At 49.3% G+C, this 23,355-nt stretch overlaps 1 protein-coding gene across 1 annotated transcript in view; it reads right to left on the reverse strand.

The window, feature by feature from the left end:
- The window catches only part of LOC8043238 (nucleosome-remodeling factor subunit BPTF), a 98,523-nt gene that overhangs the window by 17,553 nt on the left and 57,615 nt on the right, over positions 1–23,355 (reverse strand). The window contains exons 14-22 of the mRNA XM_029989921.3: positions 21,510–22,888; positions 20,497–20,605; positions 19,034–19,247; positions 12,507–12,645; positions 11,506–11,743; positions 9,550–9,705; positions 6,109–6,352; positions 4,585–4,886; positions 2,338–2,491 (exon numbers count right to left, since the gene is read on the reverse strand). Of these exons, the coding sequence (XP_029845781.2) occupies positions 2,338–2,491; positions 4,585–4,886; positions 6,109–6,352; positions 9,550–9,705; positions 11,506–11,743; positions 12,507–12,645; positions 19,034–19,247; positions 20,497–20,605; positions 21,510–22,888 (2,935 nt within the window). The remainder of the gene's footprint in view (positions 1–2,337; positions 2,492–4,584; positions 4,887–6,108; positions 6,353–9,549; positions 9,706–11,505; positions 11,744–12,506; positions 12,646–19,033; positions 19,248–20,496; positions 20,606–21,509; positions 22,889–23,355) is intronic.

Below are 23,355 nucleotides of genomic sequence, written 5' to 3' on the forward strand. Positions count from 1 at the left end.
CATTGGCCCGCAGGCGCCGGTCACATCGCCACTTCTGTTCTTGGCCTCGTCCCAGGCGAGCAATCTGCTCTTCTTTCACAAAGGATTTGGAACCCCTCGATGCACTGAAACTCGAGGCGATAGCGGCTTCATGGCGTTTGCGCTGCTGCGCACATCGCCGCTCCTTGCGCTCCAGCTCTGCTTCCTCCGAATGAATGGCATGCGGCCGACCCCTTGTGAGTCCAAAGGGCAACTGATACGAGCGCTAGCGCGATCTCAATGTCATGGGAAACAGGACACACACCATTGGTAGGTGAGACAATGACGTAGGGTGATGGTGACCTGGCTCAAGTTTTGTATCGAAATGCCACCTGTCCGTGGAAACGATAATGGGAGAACTAGCCCTTAAAAAGCTTCACTGTAAAAATAAGATTGCAACCGGTGCCAGGGATCAAACCCATCACCGGCGTGGAAGCAAAGTGTACCGCTGACCCAGCTACAGACCCAGCACACAAGAAGAGGAGCAGAAACAGGTGGTGTGAAAAAGTGCGCACAACGGAGAGGGGTGGAAAGGGCAAGAAAAAGAGGAGCAGAAGCAGGTGGTGTAGAAAGAGCACACGGAATGAGGAGTGAAAAGGGCAGGAAAGTGCACTTCCCTTCTCTTGGAGACCCAGAAAATTATGCACAAAGGCTTTGCATCCGGGTAATGCTGAAGGGAAGCGTGTGCAGCGTCACAAAGAGACAATGGTGCGATATAATCTTTTTCCATACAAAACCCTACCCTAGGCACCACCGAAACTAAGAGCACCACCCACCCTATAAATCTACCGCATTATTATGCAGGCAATTTTTTTCATCACAACTATGCACATTTTTTCGACAGAGCAGGGCATTTGTTGTGTCCTGTGTGAACAGCCTTTGACTGTTTTAGGAGGAAACTGGGCACCATGGCCGTACTAGGAAGTAGTGATGGGCCAAACTTTTGCCGAATCGAAAATTCCGCGCCGAATCTCGGGATTCGACCAAGCCGAATTTTTGCTGAACTTTTCTAAAGATTCAGCAAAGATTCGGCAAAGATACATTGTTACCAGACTTAAAAATTGATATCTCGTTTTATCATGCGAGAAAAAAAAAGTGTCTAGGTTTTTTAAACGCATATTGACGCAGTCATTACTAAATAGGGTGATATTCTCCAAGATAATTGTATCCGTGTCATTTTTGTATTGTTACTGGAAATTTTAAACTGTCTTTGTGCAGAAGATGTGTGACAACGGGGTTGGGCAGTAGCGGGCGCAGTCACGGTACGCGAGTTTCGGTTTTGAGGCCTCGTCAGCGCAAACCCGCAAGCGTGTGTTATTGAAAAATAAGGCAGTAACACCGTTTTCTATATTCCCTCTGCGAGTCACCGTTTGGTGCGCGAAAATGAATGCAACGTCTGTCGAGCCTCCACCAGAAGAGATAACAATGTTATTGTAAAATAATATGCATGTTCTTCGATTTGAGTCACTTGACGCCAGCTTTGCATGAAAGTGTGCGTCCCATATTCGCAACGTCTCGTTTTAACTTTTAAAATACTGGTTTCTGATGTTAGTACACACCAAACGTTTAGAAAGATGGGAAGAATAAGGAAAGTCGTATGTGCAACATCAAGCATGATAGTTTTGTGTTTAGTTTTATGCTGAAAGATGAAAACCGTGTCACAAACTACTTGTGAGCTGAAAACAGGATTGCTAGATTGGCGAGGAATACTTTAAAGTACTTGTCAGTCAATGCTGCAACTACCTCGTTGCATCACTAGAAAGATCAAATGAGAAAATCACGTTATCCTGAATGTACCACATCGATCGCATCATTTGTCACTTGTGCAGTGGACTGCGACATTTTTGCGTCCGTTTCTGGTCGATCTTCTGTTCTTGAGGCAGAGAATATTGGAGAGAACACTCACAAAGGCTGACAAACACACAGTTACCACGTCGCCTACTCCGTACTTCGCCGTAACCGCAGGTTACGGCGAAGTACCACACTGTACGATGGTAACCGCACAAACGCACGGCGTTCATTTGCAATCCTTGGCCCCGTCGCGTTCTCGCGCGTGCGCAGACGCTTGCCGAATTTTCGCTAAATCTTTGCCGAACTTTCCTTCAAAAGTTCAGCATTTGCCGAACTTAGCCGAATTTGAAGTTCGACAGATTCGGTCCATCACTACTAAGAAGCAAGTTCCTTGAGAGCAGTATGAAGCCATACTGGTGCAAAGTTGCAACCCAGCACTGCGACACAAACGCAGTACAATATTTTTTCTGCACCTTGCACCCCCTTTGCCTCAATCTAAACCTGCCCGTGACTGTCATTCAGCCTCACCTTTGACCTGCTGCTGGATGAGGTGCTGCTGAACCGCGGTGCTCAGCTGCGGCCGGATCTGGATCAGCTTGGGCGCCAGCGTCGCTGCCGTCGTCGTCACCACCCCCGAGGCACTCACGGGGAGCGCCGTAGACAACACCATCGTCGGCTGCATCTGCGCCAAGGAAAAGCCACGATGGCAGAGTTTATTTCTTTTACTTATTTATTTCCATACCCTCAGGGCCCGAAGGCATTACAGAGTGGAGGTGCACATATATGGCAGATCAATTGGAGGATCCTTAGGGAATGCATTAGCATGACCTTAGGGAAACGCCACACACGTCACCGCTTTGGGAAACGCTAACGGTGACACCTTCACTTTCTCCTTTTGGCTCACTCTTTTGTTTCCTCAATTTCAGAGCGCAGCTCTTAGGCGCCCGTTTCCGGCTTCAGCGGCGTCGCCGTAATCGCGCGGGGAATTATGGATAAATTTAGCGGAAAAATTTCCCCGTTTAATCCAGCGGAAAAATTTCCCCGCTAAATCTAGCGGAAAAATTTCCCCGCTAAATCTAGCGGAAAAATTTCCCCGCTAAATCTAGTGAAAAAATTTCCCCGCTAAATCTAGTGGAAAAATTTCCCCGCTAAATCTAGCGGAAAAATTTCCCCGCTAAATCTAGCGGAAAAATTTCCCCGCTAAATCTAGCGGAAAAATTTCCCCGCTAAATCTAGTGGAAAAATTTCCCCGCTAAATCTAGCGGAAAAATTTCCCCGCTAAATCCAGCGGAAAAATTTCCCCGCTAAATCTAGCGGAAAAATTTCCCCGCTAAATCTAGCGGAAAAATTTCCCCGCTAAATCTAGCGGAAAAATTTCCCCACTAAATCTAGCGGAAAAATTTCCCCGCTAAATCTAGTGGAAAAATTTCCCCGCTAAATCTAGCGGAAAAATTTCCCCGCTAAATCTAGTGGAAAAATTTCCCCGCTAAATCTAGCGGAAAAATTTCCCCGCTAAATCTAGCGGAAAAATTTCCCCGCTAAATCTAGTGGAAAAATTTCCCCGCTAAATCTAGCGGAAAAATTTCCCCACTAAATCTAGCGGAAAAATTTCCCCGCTAGATCCAGCGGAAAAATTTCCTTGCTAAATCTAGCGGAAAAATTTCCCCGCTAAATCTAGTGGAAAAATTTCCCCGCTAGATCCAGTGGAAAAATTTTCTCGCTAAATCTAGCAAAAAAATTTCAATCTAGCGGCAAAATTTCTCTGGGGGTCACGTGACCCCCCCCCCCCTTTTTCTAGAGGTCATGTGACCCAAACCGACTCCCCCCCCCTCCGGGGGCACGTGACTCTCCCCGAGAACATGTGACCCTCAGTACCCTTCCCTCCTCCTCCTCAAGTGCTGCACTCTAATTCGGCGTTACAGGGAGCTGTACACGGCTTTCATTTTTTTTTTTTACTGCCTCTTTTGGGATTCGTTACAGGGTCAGTGTTAGCGTTTCCCAGAGGAGGACATATGTGTGCGACATTCTCCAAGGGTCATGCTAATGCATTCCCTAAGGATAGACCAATGGATCTTCCATTACTTTTTTCCGGCCTCTGTCGCATGCAGGCCTGCGTCGGCTTGCCGCTTCTTGCACCACATTTCGGCCAGCCAAGCTGGGTACTGCTTCCGCTCCTCTGTCTCTTTCGCCTGCCTCGCATGCCTAGCAGTGGCATCCGCTGCCCGACGCCTGTGCAAGTTTAGACTCGCCACAGCTACTGCGCGAGCATTGGCTTCCGCCCTGTGACGTCGTATCCCTCTCAAATTTGTCCTTCACTACTCTCCTCCTCCCTATGATGCACGCTTCAATTTCCACTGTTCTGTCCCCGGACGGACACCTTCAGCTTTTTTGTCATGTGGGTACTGATGCTACATAATGTATTAAAAAACAAACTATAGGATACAAACGAGTCTGATAAAAAAAAAATACAGTAAAAACATGAGTGGTCGAGGACTAACAAAAATGATTGGTTATGGCAATTCTGAACAAATCGACTGATGGTGTAGACAATAAAGAGGGAAGGCGGTTCTATTGGTTGTAATACTCAGTTGAACCGAATGCGACTTCGGCAATGCTCGACTCCGTCGGTTGCTATGGAAACCGAGTCAACTCGGCCCGTTGCTATGGTGACGCACGCGACCAATCGCGGTGAGGGGAGACGCGTGGCATTACTCTGGCAGCTCAAGTTGCCATATGCAATGGCTTTAGGTCTCAATAAACCGCGACTCCACGCACCTTGATCTGTGAGGGCTGTGACACCAGCTGCACGGTGGCCTGTGGTGTCGCCACCGCCACCGTCGCCTGAGGCGCCGCCACCACGGTGGGCGCGGTGGCCACCGCCGGGCCGGCCGACACTGCCGAGGTGGCCGGTGCCAGGGAGAGGGCCGGCCGCAGCGTGGCGATCTGTATCGTCTGCTGGCCAGTCGGGGTGGACGTGGTCGTTGCCGCCGTCGTGGCTGCGGGGTTGGCCGCCGCCGTCTGCACGGGCAGCGTCAGCAGCTGCAGACGGCCGTCCGGCAGACGGAGGAGTTGCTGGCCTGTGCAAATACGCACAGCGCACAGATGACGAAGACGCTTTATGAAGGGCGTCATGATGCAACGATTAACCCATAGAGTGCCACGTTATAATTTGTACTTACAAAGAGGTCAAGAAATTAGTAATTTCTCTGTCTCAGTGTACACCATAAAATGTGAGGTTGAATAACATAGATTTCCTGTTTTGTAGCAACAAAGGAGCATACGAAATCAGAAATCGCCTAAACAACAAATTTGGCTGCATGCTTGGTCGTTTTGTCATACATGTTTAAATGCAGTAGCTTGTGGGGTGGGTGGTGCCTAGGACAGGGCTCTGTATGAAAACAGATTACGTCGCACCAGTCTTTGTGATGTTACACGCGCTTCCCTTCAGCACCACCCAAATACAAAGCCCTTGCGCTAAAGTTTCTAGGTCACCAAGAGAAGGGAAACGTGCTTTCTTGCCCTTTCCGATCCTCGTTCCGCGCGCTCCTTCTACACTATCTGTTCCTGCTCCTCCCTTTCTCGCCCTTTCCACCCCTCTCCGCCCTGTACGCTCTCTCACACCACCTGCTTCTGCTCCTCTTGTTCCTGCATGCTGAGTCAGCAGCGCACTCTGCTTCCATGCCGGTGACTGGGGTGCGATCCCTGGCACCAGTTGCCCTTATTTTTCAAGACCATTTAGCGGTTACGGGCTGACCGACCTACACATATCTTGCTTACGCGGCTCCTGAGGTTGGTTGACCTTATAAAGCTACCACTTTAATAAGTTACATGCCATCGAAAGCGACACTACAAGATAAAACACTGTTTTCATCCCTTGTTCATACAAGCCGCAACACGTAAAAACAAATGACAACCCAGTTGTGAGGGGCGGGGAGTGAACCGAGACTAAAACAAGATGGGAACGAGCCAAAGTATACTCGGGTGCGGCATTCAAATGGCTGACCTGTCGCCAACTAGAGACCTTTCCGAAAATCGCCTTCTGTGCGCTGCCATCTTTGTCTGCTGAGCTGCAGAATGACTTCCGAGGTTACGTTGTTGCTCTTTTGTGCAGTTTATCAGTTGCTGTGCATGCGTCCACAGCTCAGTGACGCAGCATTTTTCGCCCGGGGGATAAGCGTTGAAAAGGCCTATACACAAAACACGCCCTAGCATTCGCTGCGATACCTTGTCAATAGCAGCATCCGCCGCCGTGAGAGGACAACAAAACGGACGACGGCTCCTTAATGTCCTCAAACTCACCTGGCAGCAGGCCCCTGACCTGCAGCTGGCCGTTGGGGCCCTGAATGATCTGGATCTGTGCCCTGACGGGAGCCCCCTGAGTGGGCTGCGCCGATGCCATGGCGGGGCGCACCACTGCATTGGCGCCGGCGGGGAGCACGCCACGCACTGCCAGCACCGCCGGACGCGCCTGGCCCGCCACCGGGGCTCGCACCACGATCTGCTGGGGGTTCTTGGGCATCAGCACGGGGGCACTGATGGGGACCTGAGGCGGGCGGGCAATCACAGCGTCACGTTTCAGACTCCCAACAAGCCACCGGGAAAGTTGAAGCACGTGCGGTGGTGTTGCTACCATAACCTAAGGCAACTGTTCTCAAACGCAAGTCCGTGGACCCTCTGGAGTTCATGAAGGCCTTTTTGGGGTACCCGAAACCCTCAATCGTCATTCAAGCCAAACAATATATTCCTTTTTTTATGTTTGCTGTTATACAAAGTTAAACAGACAGTCCATGTGTGTCGAGCAAGTAGTGTTGATTATTCTCTGTTTCAGAGCTTCAAATTTAGTTTTCTTTATTTACTTTTCTGTCACTGTAATCATTCAATACCTCCCCCTCCTTCCCCCTTCCCTTCGAGGTGGATTCCCCCACCACTTCCACCAATCCAGAAGGGGCCCCAAAACATCAGTGGTCCAGAACCACTGACCTAAGGCATGGGTTCTCAAACTGGGTTTCCCAGAGCATCCTCATGGGTTCCTCAAACTCCCAATTTACCTTGATCGTCCCTGCCCCTAAGTGAAGAGTTTTCCTGTTTAAGCGCCATTTTAAAGGGTAACTGGTACATTTTCCCCATTTTTACGTCACAACAGTTTTCAATGAAGGAAGTGTACCGAAATTACAGGGTGTCAGATTTTATTTTCTTCGCCTTGTGTAGTTTTGTAGATATCTTACCTCAAAGTTATGTTTTGGGGGTCTACGGAATATTCGAAACCACTGGCTCGAGCATGATAGCAACCCTTGTGATCAGCTGCATGTCCAACGTGTGAAGCAAAGTTTGTGTTGCGGTACTGCAGTTTGTGTTGCGGTACCGCATAAAAAATGACCGCATCTCCCTGTAGTGAATGATGTTGATTGGGGCGAAGCTCTGGTGGTGCTGACGATACTGATTTTGTTCATAGGTAGTGCTGATGGTGCCGATTTTTTTTATTGCTCATAGGTAGTGCCGAGTTCCGGGTTGTGTTGGTATGGAATGTGTGGTATGTAACGTGGTTATATACGCATTTGAGCATTTGACCGCAGCGCCCTCTCGTCTATAAACGTTGAGCCAATGCATGCAAAGTTTAACGCGATTATGTACGCATTTGACCGCAGCGCCCTCTCCTGTATAAACATTGAGCAGCTACATGCAACGTTTCATCCATGACAGAAACCCCAGCTCTTGAGTTACTACCACATCTCAGAGCCCCCTACTCGTCCTGCAGTTGTGGCCGAGTGGTTAAGGCGATGGACTAGACTAGAAATCCATTGGGGTCTCCCCGCACAGGTTTGAATCCTGTTGACTGCATAAACATTTTTTTCTTTTTTTTAAGAAGACAGATGTGATGGCCGGACGGACAAGGCTAGACCCTAAGGAGCTTCGCCCCTGAAACTTACAAGTCGCAAGAGCAGTTCTGATCCGTCAGATAAAGTGCTACAGCTGTTTTACTGCTTTGCTTCGTAGATAACAAACAGCCATACCATATTTTAATACACAAGAACAAAGTTGCCGGCCAAAAAGCGAGTTTGCCACGATGAACACAGGCTTAGCACAGGTTAGAACGAGCACCCACATATCTTCCGAGAAGAACACACAATCTTGGCGGTGCGCGCTGCCAAAGTGATGTGGAAGCTAATCGTAGGCCTGAGCTGAGCAGGAACGGACTAAACTATGACCACCAGTGAATGCCACCTTTGGCACCACGACGCATCAGGGAGTCAATAATCTTTGTGCGCGATAGCAGAGGAGCACTTACAAACTACGGTCGCTAACAAATCGTCCGCTGGGATGGCTGAAAACACAGCAGAAAAACACGGCGAAGGAAGTGGCAGTATGAAAAGTAACCTCCTTGAGTACGATCATAACATCGGGGCCCAAGGTTGCTCGACAAATAGCCAACCCGCTGAGTTCCCGCCGACAAGCTGGTGGTAGCATTTTTAATATCAGTTTTAGAGTGGATCACGGTTTCCCATTGGTGTAATATTTTGGCAGTGCTCATGTGTAGTCTCCATAAATCGATATCAGTCGTTTATTTTGGTTAGACTTTTGACCCGAGTTACCCTTTAAGAGTTTTGATGCCTAACTATGAGCCAAGCAGTCCCTAGAATGTGTATTACTGTAAGGCCAGTAGGGTTCTGCACTACTTTATTGGATCAAGGCAAAAACTGGAAAGCATCCCTTGGGTTTCGCTGAAGGCAGATAGGGATTCCTAGAGATCAAAAAAGTTTGAGAACTCCGTGCCTAAGGCAACATACGATATCAACGAGAAAGCCCTAGGGTGTCGCAGGTTTGGAATAGCAGGACAAGCTCTTTCCACCTATCCCTCCATCCTTTCCACTTTAGCAGAGTGAATGCTGGCAAGGAGGCAAGCAGGGAGGAGGAAACAACCAATCATGGCAAGCAGAGAGCTTAGTGGGAAAGGTTTGCCCTGCTGTTCTAAACCTAAAACAGACTACTGTCGAGACCGGTTATAACGAAGTCAACGGGAATCCGAAATCACTTTGATGTATATCCGCAATGCCATTATAACAGACTTCGTTAATGAAGTGAAAAAAAGGAAAGGAAAATCGTGATCGCTTTGCTGTAGCCGCTACTTCATTACAACCATTCTTGACAGTACTGTAAAACCCTAAGAGATAGCCCACCCAAAAGCGAAAGCAAATCCGGTGAAAATATAGAGTGGCTAACTTTCACTGTGCGATAACAAAAAAAAGTTGAAAAAATGCTAGTTTTAGATTTTGTGACTCTTGAAATTTGTGATTACAGGAAGGGGCCGATGAACCCAAGACGACCATCCTTCCCAGCCAGCAATGTTTGCTTATCTACCACTGTGGCTAAGTAACACCATTCCTGCCTGGGTCACTATTGGCCAGGGCCCTGCAATTACTAGAAGTGGGATCCTTTCGGTGTTTCAGAAATAACAGTAAATCATTCCAAAAATAGGCGGCAGCCTACCTCTTGAGGTGGGGCATTTCTTGGGATATTACGGCATACTGTCGAGACCGGTTGTTATAAAGTTGGTTATAACTAAATAGTGGCTACAGCAAAGCAATCACGACTGCAGAAAGCCGGTAGCTTGAGGAAGGCCAACGGCTTCTGCTCTCGCTTCTGCTCTCAACTAGAGCAGTGCCGCAACTTGACTAATTTACGCCTGCGGAGGGTCGCCACCGTCGACACTGCGGCTTTCGGGACCCGAGGTTGCGAACCGACCTTGGTGCCGTCGCCGGGGTTGCCGGCGGCCGGGGCGCGGGTGGTGAAGATGCGGCGCACCGCGCGGGTGCCCCCCACCCCGGGGTTGCCTGGAGTCGTCACCAGGCTGGTCAGGGTGGTGCCTTTCACCGGGGAGCCAGACGACACCAGCGCCACCTGCGTGTCACGATCGGACGAGAGGGGGACTTGGCACACCTGTACGCTTTCAATATACTCGCTCGTTTGTTAACACGCCCAAATACTGTATTTGCACGAATATAACTATACCACCAATATAACGTGAGGGCATATTTTGATGCCCTCAAGAAGGAAAAAAATATTATTACTATTATAATGGCAGCTGAGACAGCGTAAAGTTATGGAACTCGAGTTGGGGGGGCATGGCAGGAGTGAAAAAGCAATGGAAATCAAAGAAATATCAGTTTATGTTTCGACTGCACGTATCCTCACTGCTCAGGTTCTTCCGACTGTGGGGTTTCCAATCCACTTGGCGGCTTCGCAGATACGCAGCAGCAAGGCGCTGCTCGTCTAGTAGTTCCTTTTTCTTCCCTTATGAAGGCCTGAGCTCCTCTGCAACCGGGCCGCAAGCAAAGCAAAAGCAGAAGCACCAACACACAAACACCTGACCACTGGAGCAGAAGCCAAAAAATCCACAGGCAGAAAGAGTGCTGGACCGATACAGGATCACTCTCATGCTTGTGCTGGTCTTTCCCCGTAAACAAACACCTTGTGTTGCTTGAATGGGTAAACAGAGTCGGTGGTCTTGGCTTGGCTGGTATTGAACTGGCATGGCTTTACTTGGCTTGAATTGGCCAGTGGCCGCATTCCCACCCGCCATGCTGCATTTCTGCAGTGTGCTTTTCGGCGTGCGTCGTACAAACACAAAAGCGATAAAAATGCTTTTTATATTTTCTATTGCCCCCTTCACATGGCCCAATAACTAATAAATTCCCTCCCACACCCACACTTCTTTCCCCACCTATCTGCTGCATTCAGCCGGAGAGATGGCTTCCTCTTGACTCGTGTGCCTCGTGGCTGAACTCAATTCTGATTATAATGTGAGGTGCATTTTGGAGCACGTCATTTCGACAAAAAAAACTCGCGCTGTATTCGTGCAAATATGGTAAATGCGCTGCAATATCTGAAAGATGGCTTGCCTTGGAGTTTGCACGGAATCCTGGCTGTAGACAAGCAAAGGTAAAAGAGAATGTCTTCTTTCTGACTTCTGCCAAAAGATTAATGCAATAGCATTATATCTCGTCTGGCAAGTTGGTCAAGAGACGGTGCTCCTGTGACATGTCATGCGACACAGTTTAACACAACATGACATTGCGTCAAATGTACGCCAATTAATTTTTTCTGCTAAATTTAGCGGGGAAAAGCATCCCGCTAGACCACTTATAAAGCCGCAATGGACGGACGCACGCAATCTCACTGTTTGAGGGCCCTGGAAATGCTATCGTGTTTAAAACAAACCAATAGAGCTAGGTAGGGCAGTGTCTCCCAAACTGTGGGTCACGACAAATTTAGCCGGGAATAGCAAACTGGCTGAAATACTTAAAAACAAAATGCAAACTTGGTTTTTCAGCAGGGCATCAATGAAAACGAGGTATGGGTCGCAGCTCAACATCAAGCATATACTGGTTTAAGGTGCCCAAACTCTACCCTCCTATTGAGGAACCAAGCTCTAACAAACAAGCTTAACTTCAGTCATAGATTCCTGCTGTTACTGGACCAACCAACTCACTCTGTCAAAATAAAAAAAGTTCCAAGTTTTGCGCATTACTGTTTGTGCACTGAAATTGAAAAGCTTGCGGCATCACGAAAAGCCGGGGAGGAAGAAGACTGTAGCAAGGGGATATTTTACGTTTTGGTGGGGGTCAGAGGGTAGCAGAGGTTTGGGAAGCCTTTGGGAGACGGGGACAAGAAAAAGGGAGACAGGGCGAGTGGTCCCACCTTGTTCATCCCTTGGGCGGCAGCCTGCTGGGGCGTGGACACGGTGACCGTGATGGTTTTGGTGGTGGTGCCCTTGGGAGTGGTGCCCACCGCGCCCCCGTCCTGCAGGCGCTTCTGCTGCATGGCCAGCCGCTGCTGCTTCAGCTGCTGCTCCATCTGGGCTCGGATCTTGTCCGCGCTCTGCTGGGCATGCACCTGGGCCAGCTTCTCGCGCACCGCCAGCTGCTGCTTCTCGATCCTGCAAAGAGGGGGCGCGTGGAGCGATGCGTTCAGATGGGCTGTGGAGAAAGCGCCGAAGACCCGAGCCAGTGATTCTCAAACGGGGGTTCACGGACCCTTTGGCCTCCCTGAAAACCTCAACTGCAAAACTTTGCGGGGAAATGCACTGGTAGACGGATGGACAAATATTTTTGGGATCAGTGGCTTCGGTGGAAAACCATACCAATCTTTAAACGTTGCCCAAATTGCTGTGCAGACTGTCATTGAGATGCAACAACATTCTGGACCATCTTGTACCGCATAAACATTTCTCCCTTAAACTGCTTAGGAACTGCCGCGTAAATTCTAGGGATAGTTTTTGTCAATGTCCACGAGGTCTCCTACCCAATTTAAAACTAATTCGCACAATTTTTTCGTCCAACTGCCATACTTTCTGCGGAAGGGCCTTCTGCGACCGACGGACAACTTTTGCTGTAGCATTACTGCAACTTTAGTCCATGATCCTTGGTAACTGTATTTGCCATTCAGAAGCCAATATAGCGTATAACGTTAGTCGGGGGCATCACCCCCGGTATGCATTGTTGAAGTAGGTTTACAAAAGATATGCGCTGCCTGCTTTATGGGTTACAGACCGTTCAGAAAAGCCGTCGCTTTTGAAAAAGGCCTGGGAGCAGACGAAACACACAAAAAAACGCCTGCGTCTCGGGTTTTCAACGTGGTATATCTGCCGGAGCGACGACAACCAGGACAAGAGGAAGGCAAACAGAGGACTGTGGGCTCACTTCTCTCCAAACTGCCGGATCTCCCAGAGCTCCAGGTCCTCCTCCGGCACCCAGACCTCCGTCACCGAGGGCCCCTTGTGCTGGGGAGACTCGGGCCTCCGTCGCTCCCGGAGCCCCGTCCTCTGGGGTGTCACTTTCTCTGCGAGACGCCCGACGCCCCCGACGAGTTAGGGCACTGCCTTGATCTCGACAGGAGCCAAAAACTCCAACCCGGTGCCAAAGCTCAGTCCTCGTTTTAACAGACGAGTAGAAAGATCTTAAAATTTCAAATACAGTATGCTCTTGAATAATTCAAACTCAAATTCAAACAAATTTACTTTTTGTTCACGCACTTCTTAGCGAGCACTGGCACACTGTGGAAAAGCAACACTGGCTTCAGCGGGTGTTGCTTCTCCGCAGTACACCGGTGCTCGGTAATGGCAGATTCACAAGGTGGGTTGAACCGCGGATGGATTGACCATGTGAAGACATGTCCGCAGTTCATCTGTCTCCCAAGCGCATCCACACGAGGGAGACGACGAGGAGACGCCAGCGAGGGCCGACCGAACCTGTTCGCCACCACACAGTCCTGCGAAACTCCAACATCGCACCGTCGTCCAAGGGAGAAATTGAATGCGATGGGCTTCGCGCAAGGTGCCGCTAGCTTTACTATCCAAAGGCATGACAGTGACACAGGCATGGGCCTGCTCGAGAAGGCTTCGGCGTAGAAGCGACAAAGTTCTGGGCTCGTGGAAGGGCGTTTGGAGATGCCTTCTCGCACTCCGCGCTCCTGCACAGCACTTAAGTACACCACAACCACAAGAAAGATCTTGCTCGGTGAAAAGCTGATTGAACGTGCAAGAATTATCGCGGCGTGCTATACGAGTTTTGACGGAAACTTCTTGACACGGACCCGGAGGAGTACCAAAACCTGCGCTGCATCACCCGGACAATGTTTGTGCAGTTTCCTTCACTCATGAAACCAAGAATCGCGCGATAAAATGGACCAGCAAACGCACAAAACACAACGATGCACCATTTTTGTTTTAATTGTCCAAAAACGGAAAACCAAGAAAACATTGCACCGGTGCCAAACTGAACGTTTTCAAGTCAATCTCCCGCCGAAAATCCGCCAGTGAAAAGTCGCTCAACTTTATCGGTCCCCATCTGCAAAAGAGGCGCGGATTGCAGGAAACGGAGACATGACCATCACATGGTACACAGTCCGCGAACGAAAATCGCGATTCGGTCCGTCGTGTGAATCGGCTACAAGAAGCGTGCTCGACGGGGTTAATAGTCCACAATAGACAACTTTTTTTACAGCGATAGCCATTACGGGTTCTTCCTACCCCTGCAAATGACGTCCGCTGTCGTCGTAGTAGTAGTTGGTGTAACAAGACGTGCGCTGTCGGTCGCAATATTACCGACTGCTTAAAGAAAAATCGCCCACTTCAAGAATCAAATCTGGGTCTGTTGTGTGCAAAGTGCTAAATGGCCACAGTTGCTGCGACCAAAAAAAAAGCGTTGACAAAACGCGCTTGCAAGATGCCATTCGTTTTTAGGCTTTTGCTTTAGAGCAGTTACTGCTGCAGACGCCGAGGTTGCATGCGCACGCCTTCCCCACATAAAAAATTCGAAGTAAATAACCAAAATAAAGCATTGACGAACGAGCGTCCAAGATGCCATTTGTTTTAGGCTTTTGCTCTAGAACAGTTACTGCTGCAGACGCCAGCGCGTGTGGCGCGTGGAACGCCATTCTCTACATTCTCCTTGATGCTTGGGCAATTTAGCAATAGGTCCATTCAGTAGATTAGTTAGTAGTTGCCTGTTACGGGCCCGGTTTTTCATGCTTCTCTACAGGGATGGGCAAAATACATGCAAATATGTATCGAAATACAAATACAAAATACTTCGTCAAAAATGTATTTAATTACAAATCTAATTACATTTCCAAAAAAAAAGCCTTTAAGTACAAGATACAAATACAACTAAATGTATTTGGTCTCCTCCAAATACTTTTCCAAAAACATTCCTCAAAATTTGCGTCAGCGACTTCAGGGCACCTGCAACGGGTTTCTGGGTATCTCATTTTAATTTTGCATCGCACACTCCGGAGTTAGTGTGCGAGGCTCTAGTAACGTAATAGAAATATAACCACAAAAAAAAAAAATGTAATCAGCTTGGACGTAATAGGTGAAAAAAGTACAGAGCTTCAAGCAGCTTTTTTTGCCGATTACATTTTGGTATAGACCAAGAAAGAACCGAGACGACCAAGACGCGCAGCACTAGCTACAGAATTTTTTATTGTTGCAACTCGCACCAGTTACGAAAATCTGACGACCCGCGCATTTAGAATGTTCCAGGCAAAAATATGGATGGAAATCAGGCTGGAAAGCATCACAAGTTTTCACAGGCACTTATTTAGGCAGTCTACCTGTGAACGTCGGATTTCATCACTATTCTTGCCCTGGACTAGCACCGTAATCACAAAGTCACTAAATGCGTGTGCTTGATTGAGAGACACTGCATTTGGTGCAGAACGTATAGTTTTCTTCCTGCTCTGGACAGTGACAATAAATTTGAGGGATGTATTTTTGCCCACAAAAGTGTAAATTAATTACAATTGCATTTTAAATACCCACATTTTAGTATTTAAATACACACGTCAAATACATTGCCCAATATGTAATTAAATACAAATGCAAATTACACAAAGTATTTGGAATACATATTTCAAATACTTGTATCTGAAATACTGCCCATCCCTGCTTCTGTACGAGGGACACACTCTTTCTGGGCGTGCCGCATCACGTAGAACTTTGCACTTGCGCTATGTGCATTGCTCAGACAGAGCTTCGTCATTGACCCTAGTTTTGTGCCTCAAGAACGACAAGACTAGTTAACTTGCTGAAGCGGAGATCTCTGGCGCAGACGCGTTGAGCGGAATGCGCATGCAGAAAGGTGCGATGACATAGAATCAACTTTTATAGTGGAGGTGTTAAGGCATAGTTTCCCCAGGATCGTGTCCGGTACCAAAGAAATGTTGACCCCCGTGGTCAACATAACACTCCGCTTGCCGCCTTCGCTCATAAATCGCAGCAACCTTTCGAGCCTTTCCACTCTGGCTTGCCGACTTGCGGCCGGTCATTACTTCATTCCCAGCATAGCACAACTTCACTGGTCTGCCTTCACCAGAGTGCAAAGGCTGAATGTTTTTACAGCGGAGCTGTTAAGGTCTAGTTTCCCCAGGATCGTGTCCGGTGCCAAACAAATGCTAACACAACACTCTGGTTGCCGCCGTTGCTCATAGATGGCGGTAGCTGTCCAGAGTGTTCTTTGCCGGTTGTCTGCTTGCTGCCGTCGCTCATAGATCGCGGCAACCTTCCCAGCCTCGGCAACCAGACAACTGGTTGCTGCCGTCGCTCATAGATGGCGGCAACATTTCTTCAGGGGTAGGGTGCCTACATGTCTGTCTGTCTCAGGATGAAAACATCCATTGTTGCCCTGAATGTGCCAGCACGTGACACTCTTGTGCACTTGGTGCCTGAGCTGAGCGGTAAAATGGCGTCTATGCATTAGCCAAAGCCACATGCTCGAGCTGAGTAACACCGGATTGCGCGCATTTCAAAATGCATTGCAAAAAACTTTCAGCCTTTCCACTCTGGTGAAGAAGGAAGAGCAGCGAAGCTGTACTATGGTGGGATGACCTCAAGGTCGACTTCTTGGGTGACCTCAAGGACGACGCCTAGAGGACGATGTCTAGGACGACCTCAAGGATGACGTCTAGGGCGACCTCAAGGAAAACCTCAAGAACAATGCCTAGGACGACCTCAAGCATGACGTTTAGGGCGACGTCAAGGACGACTTCTAGGAAAACGTCTCGGACGACCTCAAGGATGACTTCTAGGACGACCTCTCGGACAACCTCTCAAACAACCTCAAGGACGACCTCAAGGAAGAATTCTAGGATGACCTCGAGGACGACATCTAGGACGACGCCTAGAGAAATTCAGCCTTTCCACTCTGGTGAAAACCAGAGTGGAAAGGCTGGAAAGGTTGCTGCAATCTATGAGCGATGAGCAAGGCCGGCAAACCAATTGTCTGGTTGCCGCCGTCACTCATAGATGGCGGTAGCTGCCCAGAGTTTTGTGTCGACATTTGTTTGGTACCGGACACGATCCTAAGGAACCTAGCCCGTAACAGCTCTGCTGTAAAACGATTGGGTGGAAAAATGGCTGAGATGTCACCACTCAAGCAAAAGCGCACATGTGTATGAAGGCACTCTATTCAAAGGAAGAAGAGTGAAAACGGAACGGGCGGCGATGTGCGCAGCAGCACGAAGGGTTCCGCAACCGCTACGAGGCCACTGTCGCCTACAGTTCCGCTGCGTCGAGCACTTCAGACTCCCTTGCGAAAGAAGAGCAGATCGCTTGCCTGGAAAACCACTGCCGAGAACAGAAGTTACGGCTCCGCTGCTCTTCTTCCTCACCAGAATGGAAAGGCTGTAAGTTTTTGTTTTGCTTTTTGTTGCACCTGACTTGCGCCCTCTGGCCGGTGGAGATGCTGCTGGAAGCTGCTGGAAGAGGCTACAGGGGCGCGTGCCATAGAACTTTACCTGGTCAATTGCGTCGCAGCGTTTGCTGCGTTGCATCTGCACACCTAGCGTTAAAATACCGGGGGAGTGCCCATCTCCCTTCCCGTAAAAACTGGGTCAATCTAGACATGGGCGCTTGTTCAGTCAAATCGGGCGCTTAACGTATAATTTGCAGAATTCTTAAGTTTGGGAAATGTTAATACCATGTAGACCGCATATAACGTATGTCGCGGGAGTCGCGAAAATCCGCACTATAAGCGGTACCGCGCTATAACCAAAACATAAGTTTTTCAGGCCAAAATACATGCCATGAGACAACTTACCTTTCTAAAAGAATTTATTTTATGTTAGATGAAAAATAAAGCTCAGTTTGGGGAAAGTCTTTATTTCACCAGACTAGTACACCTCTCTCTCAGGTGTGCCACACATTTTGAAAGAAATGAGCGACTTTTGCCTGGCACAGCCTTTTAACGGCGTCGCGGGTTGCGGACGGACGTTGCGAGCGTTCAGGATTGCTAACCCTAACCCCTTTTCTCCGGTGATGAAAACGCGTGAAAATTCGCATCCTTTATACGGTACGCGCCAGTAATACCTTCAACTTGAGCACAGGCATGAAATGCTCCAAATAAGAAATCCGGGCGATGTTTGAAAACACGGACGCTTAATAATCACCACTGTAGTCGAAGTAAACAAACACGACGACACGGGCGTTTCTGCCTTCTTGAGAGTGCCGCCACGACATCGCCGCACGAGTAGGTGGATCTTCCCTTCTAGTACGTGCTGGGTTATCATAGTAACACACAACGAAAATTCATAGTCAAGGATGGCGCTTTTACGCGGAACGATGAGCTTCCACCACACCGTCTACGTCGACGATCACAACCGACGCCAGATTTGCGGATAGAAGAAGCCGGCTTGCGACAGGCACGCAACGCGCGAACACTTCTCCTCGACCTGCGATTGGTCTGTCGTTACGGTTGTTTCCAATGCAGCGGAGGGACGCACGCACGTGAACGACACGTGCGTGCGTCCCTCCGTCGCTATGGCAACTGAAGCCTGTCTCTTCGCTTCTCCCTGCTTCTTCAAGCAACCTCCTTGCCCCGCGAGTGCCGCTTGCGGCAAGCGCCGTTATCTAGTGTCGCACAGGGAAGCGTGCTCGCTGCGTCGGTCTGTCGGCGCGGTCGGTCGGCTGTTCCAGAAACCGCACTATAACTAGTATTTCCCTTTGTGCGCCTGCATTTTAAGTGGTAGGTAATTACATGGAGTTCTATGGGAGGCAAACCGGTGGTTTAAAAAAGTAGCGTTATACCCGGTCCTGCACTATAAGCGGTTACGTTATAAGTGGTCTATACTGCAGTGGCCATTGGAACGAAGTGGGTGCTTCTGCGGTATTTAAAGCATATACAGGGTGTTTAAAAAAACATTTACAGGGCTTTTTTCATCTCAAAAGCTCAATCTCCGGATTTTCTGAAAATTTCAATAAGGAAATAGGGCCCATTTTCACCCGTTTTTCGTTTCTGGCGTTATAGAGCACCATGTACAGTAAAACCTCGTTATAACAAAGTTGAAGGAGCGGTCGTAATTATTTCGTTATAACCATTAGTTTGTTATAGCCAATGTCGATTTCTTCCCACTATTAGCAAGCAAGGGGAATTATGATTGCTTTGTTATATCCATTAGTTTGTTATATCCCGTTTTGTTATAACGAGGTTTTACTGTATTCGAAAGCTCTGTCGGCCACCATTTTCCTATTGACATTTTCAGGAAATAACTTATAACTACTGAATAAAATATTTGTTTGCGATGCAACTTTGACATCTGGTTTGGACCTCTAGCGCTACCTTTTGCTGGAGCATTCGGCAATGCATAGTTTACTTTTGCGGTGAAAGATACCCTGTCAATTTTTTCGGGGGACACCCTGTGTATCTTCCACTGTGGCTGCAAGGCCGCTCACCCCTGGGCTTGGATGGCAGGTCGATGGGCACAGTGATCCGTCGCACCAGGTACTCCGAGCGCAGTCCGAAGGGGCCGATGTCCTTGCGTTTGAGCAGCTCCGTCGTCTGCACGTCGCTCTCGGTCGTCATCGTGTTGGTGCCACCTGGCGGGGACTTGGCCTGCAGGTCGTCCCAGCGCAGGCTGGCCCAGAGCACGCGCAGCTGCAGGGCAACCTGACAGCGGGACGAGCAACGGGACTCGCGTCAGCGCCGCGCGTCGCAACCGCTATCGCATGCGTGCGCCACCAAAAGCGTTGTCACGGTCAGCGTCACGCGACTGGCCAAACGCTCGCCGCGACATCTCGAGCACGACGAATTCCACTTTCGTTATCGGAGAGAAGGGGAACGTCGGACTGTCGACTTTGACGGTGTTGGTTTAAGGACGCCACGACTCCCGGCTCCCGCCGAGTTTTCTACGCACACCGTCAAAAATAACACCGTCAACCCACGATCCCGGCCGCGACGCTGCAGATAGAAACCTCAAGAGAGAACCACTGAGACATCTCGTTGCTGACAGTCACCAACAAGGTCGGAACGGCAGGAAGAAGATTCCTACCTTCGATGACGCTTCAACATTTCGCACACCTCGAGCACACGCATGGCCGGTGTGCAGAGGTTGGGCGTTTGAAAGACGGCATACCTGCCAACCTGCGGACTTTCAAATTCGTAAAAGTCACGCAACTGCGGGGGGGGGGTTACGCGAAGCGATGTGCAGCTTAATGTCAGCTTGGCCAGAGTGCGAAACGCTTACGTCACACGTGCACGTGCTACACAATCCAAACTTATCTCGCTTTTTGGGCGGCACGAAGCACGGAAATTTCGACGAGTAGGACTTCAGGAACACCTGAAAGTACCTCTTTTGAGGTTTCGAGTTCGGCATTGCGCCGCGAAGCCACAGTGACCAGGAGAATGCTACAGTTACAAGTGCAACAAACACAGACGCCGTACTTCTCACCTCAAACTGGCTGAAACAACGAGGCCCAACAACGTCTGAACACGCCGAACCAACGTGCACCTGTGCACCGCCGAACACACGAACAAAGGCTTTGAGCTTTGGATTGGTTTTCGATCAGTGGACACCGGATAGACGGATAGTAAAAACCACGACACTGCTGTGGACGATACCTATTGCCCTCTTGTGGCGGTGCAAGATACCGCCAACAACGGAGTTACAAAAACCACAACAAAAAAAAAATATAAAAAAATAAATATATATATATATTTTTCGTAAGATTTGAAGCAAGATTCGTAAAATTAGTCCCAATTCGTACATTTTACGAAAAATTCGGAAGAGTTGGCAGGTATGAGACGGCGACTATTGTGCCAAAGAAGTTACCAGACCAGAAACACCCAAGGACCGTGGTACGGAAAAACGTGGCGGGTGCACGATGCAGAACCGACCGGTAGACGAGGGGCACCCCACCTGGTGGATGGTGGTGAGCATCTGGTTACGGTAGCGCCACGCCGTCTTGAAGCAGGGCCTGGGACTGACGCCGTACGGCCAGCTCTGGGGGTTCACCTTGGCCGTGTAACTGAAACAGACATGAGAGCGGTTCGTTCAGCCATCATCCCACCGTGCGCATTGCCACGGTCAAAGATGCATCAAACTTTTTGGGCATCTTCGAGAATGCCCGTGTTTAGGATGGTAGCAATGGAAACAAAGCTCTGGGCCGTCCTTTCGCCTTTGACACCAACAATATTTAAGATCTCAACCTGCATTTCTGAACAGATCTTGTTTTGGCACAAAATTAGAATCTGAGGAAAGCAATTAACTCCGGTCGCTCAACATAAAAAGGCTTTCGTGTTGACTGACTTAGTCGCAAGACCAAACTCGGCAATTGTATTCCCACGAAACTATGCTGTGCAACACCGTTGGTGCAAACACAATGTCAGTTCTTTTTTTGTATGTTGTTTCAGAAGGGTATTGGTAGCCACCAAACTTTATTGCTTAGATTAATGTCCTATTTAAGCCCTTTCCACCACACTAATAGTTTTCATGACCTTTATTTCTAAGAAAAAACAAATGGTTTGAAAATATTGCATCATAAATACAGGATAAATGCCAACTTTACGAAATTAGTCTCATTCTGAGGGGACATGACTTGTACCAATTGGCGCCATTTTGTTTGGCTGCAGCGCCACCTACCTACATCCGGGCCTTTCAAAGGAATTGTCGGGGTAAAAGAGGGAAAGAGCATGCGCCAGTCTTTATAGCAGACGACAAACCGGCCGTCCTCTATGGGCGTTTCGACAGATTCGGCGGTGTAGAAGAGGAAAAGGGCATACGCCTTTCTCAACCTTTGGACAGTTCCGGTGGGCCGTATCACCGAAACTGCCTAGAAATGGAAACTCATTTCCCTCTCTCCTCTCACATTATAGGATGGTCTATAGCGCCCCTCCTTTTCCCCAGGTAAACTGCAACAAAGGAAAGATCACCTGAATCCCGTTGCTTCACGGAGGGAGCCGCGCCGTGCCATCTTGCGCAGCTCGTGTTGCGGCAGGACCATGATGCTGCGCTGTTTGCTCACAAAAGTCTGGAAGCGGCAGAACGGAGGCAGCGTGCCCTTGTTCTTCTTCACTTTCTTGGTCACTTTGGTGATCTTGCCGAGGTACACCTTGTTGCTCGTCACCGTCTTGGTCACCGTCGTCTTCGTGTCGCCCGCAGTCGTGCTCTTCGTCACAGCGGTCGCTGTGGTCACGGCCGCGGCTGCCATCGCCTTCTTCACGACAGATGTTGAGGATGTCAGCGTCGCTGTCACAATGGCGGCAGCTGCTGTGGTCTTGGAAGTAGACGACACCATTGTGGTAGAGGGCTCTGCTTTGACTGTTACAGGCGGTACCACAGCGGATGGTGCAACTGGGGCAGATGGTGCCGCTGGGGTAGGTGGCTTCACATCTTCCATAGGACACGCTGCCAGCTCTGATGCAGATGTCTCTGATCCAGTTGCAGACAGCTCCAATCCGGTAGCAGACAGTTCTGATGCGGCAGCAGACGGCTCAGATTCGGTAGCAGATGGCTCTGACATGGTAGCAGAAGGCTCTGGCCCAGTACCAGATGGCTCCGACATGGTAGCAAAAGGCTCTGGTCCAGTACCAGATGGCTCCAATCCAGTAGCAGACGGCTCCAACATGGCAGCAGACAGCTCTCGCCCGGTAGCAGACGTCTCTGGATCGGCAGAAGACGGCTCCAATCCAGCAGCAGATGGCCCCAATCCAGCAACAGACGGCTCCGATCCGGTAGCAGACGACTCCAATTCGGCAGCAGATGCCTCCAATCCTGTAGCAGATGACTCCAATCCGGTAGCAGACGACTCCAGTCCGTCAGCAGACATCTCCATTTCAGTAGCAGATGGCTCCATTTCAGAAGCAGACGGCTCCATTTCGGTAGCAGACGGCTCCGACCCGGTAGCCGGTGCTTCCATCTTTGAAGGCAGCATAGTTTCCGTTTCAACAGACACCGACGCTCCAACAGTACCATCTTCAGGCACGACGGGAAGCGAGTCTGCAGATGGTTCTGGTTGCGGCGAGGTACACATTTCTTCAACAGAGTTGATGGACGGCATTGTGTCCATCTCCTCGGAGTCGGCAACGACCTCCTCCGTAGCCACGGTTTCTTCGGCGGCGGTCTCGACAGGTATGTCGCACATGTCTGTCTCCACCTCTTCCTCTGCCGCAACCGCAGTAATCTCGACATCGTTGCACGGCTCCGGAACGTGGTCTTCTTCTTCCTGCTTCACCACGGTCGTCATGGTGGTAGTTGTGGTGGTGGTCTGGGACACTGTCGTCGTCGTCTGGCTCACCAATACCGTCTTGGGCTGCACACAATGAAAAATTCAGCAGGCTTGATCATGCTGACAAGGACCGGAAAGCACAGAATGTTTCCTGCGCAAACCACACTCCCTGTGTCATTTGTGCAAGATTTTTCATTCTTTTTATGTATTTTTATATATTATATATTTGCATATTTTGTCTTTATTCTTATTTTATATTTTGCTTTATGTATTCATGTCATTTGTATTTTTCATGTAAGAGCATTAACTGTCCCATGGAGCGAACCGGCGTCATCAGCTTTTGAAGCCGAGCCAAACAGCACCTTCCCCTGTCCCAATGGAGCGAAGCCCGTCGCCTCTAGTAGAAATCTGATGGACAGGGTCCCATTGGCTGGCGCACATCATAGTTTCAAGGAACGAGGCTCCCATTGGCTCTCGTGCGGCGTAGTTCCAAGGAATGCCACCAGAAAAGCCCTCTCCATGGTGGCGCAGTGCACGCAGCGGCCTGGCAG

This window comes from Ixodes scapularis, unplaced genomic scaffold (assembly GCF_016920785.2).
Source record: "Ixodes scapularis isolate PalLabHiFi unplaced genomic scaffold, ASM1692078v2 PGA_scaffold6__148_contigs__length_123643588, whole genome shotgun sequence".
NCBI lineage: Eukaryota > Metazoa > Arthropoda > Arachnida > Ixodida > Ixodidae > Ixodes > Ixodes scapularis.